Below are 4101 nucleotides of genomic sequence, written 5' to 3'. Positions count from 1 at the left end.
GGACACAACTGCCCAAACAGGGACTGCCCCTCGCAAAGTGGGACAGGTGGTAACCCTAGCCACAAATGATAGGAACGTTTAATGTATTGTCAACAAAATTCAGTATAAAAGCCATCTCTGTCCTTATTGCTCATCTCATCCCTTAAAATTTCGAACGATCAGTAAAAACTAGTATGGAAATACGTAATTATACAACTACTACTATGAAATACACCAAACATTTACTATTACATTGCTTTTTAGCACCTCTTCGCCACTAACTACGTATATAATCTCAGACGGCGAGGGCTACAGTAAATGACGTAACAAGGAGAGATTGTTTAGGAACTGATTTACTCTGGCGCGTATTTATGAAGCAGGGAGGATTTCCAAATGTATTATGTCATTATGCAATTGCATAAATATTACAGCGGTATTTTTAAAACTCTGTATTCCGATGTAGGGGATATCTATACCTTTATTGCTGGGATTCAGCTTGCTGAGTCCGCCAGTCGTCCAGAGGTGGTGCGCTTAACTGATAATGACAAGTATAAAAACTTTCTTAAGGAGCTTATTATTTGTATTCCTCAAAACGCTAGACCTCTCCCTAAAGCCATCAGTTTCCAACAGGTAACAAGATACTGAGCGAATGCTAAGTGTTTCAAGTTAACGTTTCAATGAAATTAATAATATGATACCTCAACTGAGGATGTCTCCCGTTTATGTACTCGATGGAGTACATTTTCCCATTAACATCTTGGAAACGATGTGCTTTAAAGAAGTAAAAATATTGTGTTGCCTCTTGCTGATATATTTACTCTTATTAAAAAGGATCTTTTTATGATTTTAAAGGGGGTGGTAGTGTGTGTGTGTGTGTGTGTGTGTGTGGGGGGGGGGGGGGGGTCACAGGGGGTGCAGCCAAAATGAATTGGAAATTTGTTTGGAGAACATCCGTTTAAAGAGTTGTACATACATATTTTTATTTTTTAATCTTGCGGTCCGCCCACCCATGATGCCCCCTACACCATTTTTTTTTTTTTTTTTTTTTTTTTACTCTTGCTGTTTATCCTTGGTGCAACAGAGTCCCTCTTTCTATGAATCCTTATCATACTTCCCAATCTCTTTGCACAAGAAATCTGGAGAAAGACCAACATAATTGGGGGGACAAGGGCCCCCAAGTAGGGACAGATTTTAAATATGGCTTTTATAAACTTAGTAAGTGGCTTGTCATGGCATGCTTTTTCTGAAGGATATGAAGGCTGAAACTCAAATGCAACTTCAACCTTCAGTGATTTGCCAGAAAACCACACATTTCATGAGGGGCAGTTCCATACCTCTCAAGTTACCTCATTACAAGGAACGTACCTAATTTTGGGGTGTTAAAAAGTTCCGTGTTCCTCGAAGTTCCTGAAAGTTCCACATTGAAAGACTCTGTCACACATTCAGTGTTAGGAATCTTTTTAAGTGAAATCCATTGTAAATAGAAATGAATCATATCAATTCATTAAAAGATCTTCCTTATAAGTAAAACCAGCATATTTTAACCATTCTGTGACCTTCCTAGTTGAAGTTGTTAGTAAACTATTAGTATGTGTTCCACATTTTGCCCATTTGTTCCACATTATAAGGGCTAGTATTCCTCATTTTGGACATGGAAGGTTGAGAGCTATGGGCAGTTCAGAAATATGGGGTAAAAATCTGGGCATTCTGTGAAAATCTGGACAGTTGAGAGGTATGAGACACAAAACTCAAATTTTAAATTGTCCCGTACTTGTCTGCTGTCTCTTATAAGGCACCAGTTTTTCTCTAATATAGATCTAATGATATTGCTATCCAGGGTATACATAGCGATGAAAAAATGTTAAAATTTCTGTTTTTGTTCATTCTAACCTCAGTACACATTACATTTGTCACAGTCCCCAAATTGTCCACAGTAGTACCCACAATAGGCAACAAATGTTTCCGTTCACGTTTATTCATGACCTCCAGCATTAAATTTTCTATGAAACAAGTTGGATAGCCACGTTTTTGGAATATTTCTTTAAGTAAGAAACATTCTTCCCAGAAAGTTTCATCCAGGGTGGTCATTCGAGTTGCCCAAAAAAAACTGGCCCTTAGCAACCACCTTCTTCTGGACTAGTGGGTGTGCAGTTGAAAAATGCAAAAAACTGAATAGGTAGATTTCCTTTAAATTTTAGATAGGAACCTCTTATTGCCAGTATCTTTCATTAATCAGACATCCAGGTATGCAGTATGAATCTCATGCTATTCATGTGTAAACGGTAAGAAACTCGTAGTTTGATTAATGTATGTGAAAAAGTGTGGGATGTTATTCTTCTCGCCATCCCATAAAATAAAGATACCATCCAAAAAGTGTGTGTAAAAAAAAAAAAAAAAAGTACTTGATCCAAAACACTCAGAGTTGAATAAGTAGTTCTTTTCCCCATTTGAACATGACTGTTTTGAAAAGCACCTTTTTATGATTTTAGGTAGTGTGTGTGAAATTTATTGTGTCTGGAGGACAGCATTTAAATAGCTATGCATACAGATTTTTATTTATTATCTTGAGGTCCACCCACCCATGATGCTTCCTACACCATATTTTTTTACCCTTTTTGTTTATCCTGTGGTGCAACAGGATCCCTCTTTTTATAAATCCCTATCATACCTCTCAAACTCTTTGCACAAGAAATCTGGAGAAAGCCTAACATAATTGGGGGACAAAGGCCCCAAAATAGGGGCAGATTTTAAATTTGTTTTTTATAAACTAAGTAAGTGGCTAGAACAACAGGGATTGTGTCGGCATGCACTTTCTAAACAGTATGAAATCTGAAACTCAAATGTAACTAAAATACTCAGTGATTTGCCAGAAAAGCACACATTTTATGAGGGACAGACCAAAAATATGGGGTAAAAATCTGGACATTCTGTGAAAATCACGACAGTTGAGAGGTAAGATGCTTATCAATGCAGGTCCTATCCCTGACTGTGATGATGTTATTCTACCAGTGGAAATGTGCCACTGCAGAAGAGCCAGTCACTGTACTTGATCACTTATAATGCACTGGCATGAAGAATGAGTGGGCTTGCATTTCCTAAGTCCTGCATTAACAACCCTGTTTAAGCCGCAAGATGTTAGAACTCCGAGAGATCCCTTAGATCCCCGTACTCTGGTTACTTAACAGATACAGCAGGGCAGGAATGTAGTCGTACATACAGTTAGTTCTCTAAATGTTCTTTTTTGAGCATCTCTTGGAAATGTTATGGATTAATAAAGTTTGACTATGTCTGTTCAGCTGTCTAGGCTAATGCCTCCAACATGTTTTTTTTTTTTTTTTTTTTACTTAAGTTGTTTATGGGATAGGCTTGTGTTTTGAAAACCACATATTTATAGTCTTAGAGGGGCAACAGCTGAAAATAAAGCATAAGTCTCTCAAGTGTACCCAAACCATGCCCTCATCTGTCTGTGATTTTAAGGACGTCCCTGATTTTTACTGAAATTTTAGCTCTTTCCCCCCTGATCCTACCTAAAACTGATAATTTTTGGAGAAAAGGTGGTGAATTACACTTAATAAATAATGACAATAATTAAGAGTTATAGACTTTTATTTTACTTCAGAAAATGTATATTAATTCACAGTCTCTTTTTCTATCAACGTTTCAAGCTAATAGTACTAATATTTTGAAAGTGTTACTGATTTATTTCTCTATTTGTCCCTTATTCTGTTCAGATTTGTCCCTGATTGGTTGTGAGTTTTTTTAAGGATGTAGGTGTAACAGACACTTGAAAATGTGAGGGTGGGACAGCAATATGAGGTTTTGAGAACAAACTGAAATATTTTGGCTACATTCCTGAGGTGGCTGGAGCATAACCAGTTCATTATTTTTAACCACAATTGGATTTGTTGCTTTGAGATTCTGGGAAACCCATTTTCATTGGGGTCCTGGGAGAAAAATAATTTCCGAAAAAAAAAAAACATTTAAAGCAGCACTCAGTGGACTATTTGCTAAATTAAAAAAAAAATGAGCAGAGATACTTTAGGAAATGTTAAAAAAAAAAAAAATCCGATCTGGTCAGGAGAGAAACTGTTCTAGAACAGTTCAAAAATTGTACAGATTTAT

The 4101-nt window shown here is 36.7% G+C and overlaps 1 protein-coding gene across 1 annotated transcript in view; it reads left to right on the top strand.

The window, feature by feature from the left end:
- The first annotated feature begins 331 nt into the window (after positions 1-331).
- TERT (telomerase reverse transcriptase) overlaps positions 332-4101 on the top strand; it is a 1470615-nt gene continuing 1466845 nt past the window's right edge. The window contains exon 1 of the mRNA XM_044065146.1: positions 332-609. Within this exon, the coding sequence (XP_043921081.1) occupies positions 373-609 (237 nt within the window). The 5' untranslated portion in view covers positions 332-372. The remainder of the gene's footprint in view (positions 610-4101) is intronic.

Source organism: Protopterus annectens, chromosome 3.part0 (genome assembly GCF_019279795.1).
Source record: "Protopterus annectens isolate FY-2018-M chromosome 3.part0, PAN1.0, whole genome shotgun sequence".
NCBI classification, from domain to species: domain Eukaryota; kingdom Metazoa; phylum Chordata; order Ceratodontiformes; family Protopteridae; genus Protopterus; species Protopterus annectens.
The sequence above is the reverse complement of the archived record's forward strand: the minus strand, read 5'-3'. Positions and strand labels throughout refer to the sequence as shown.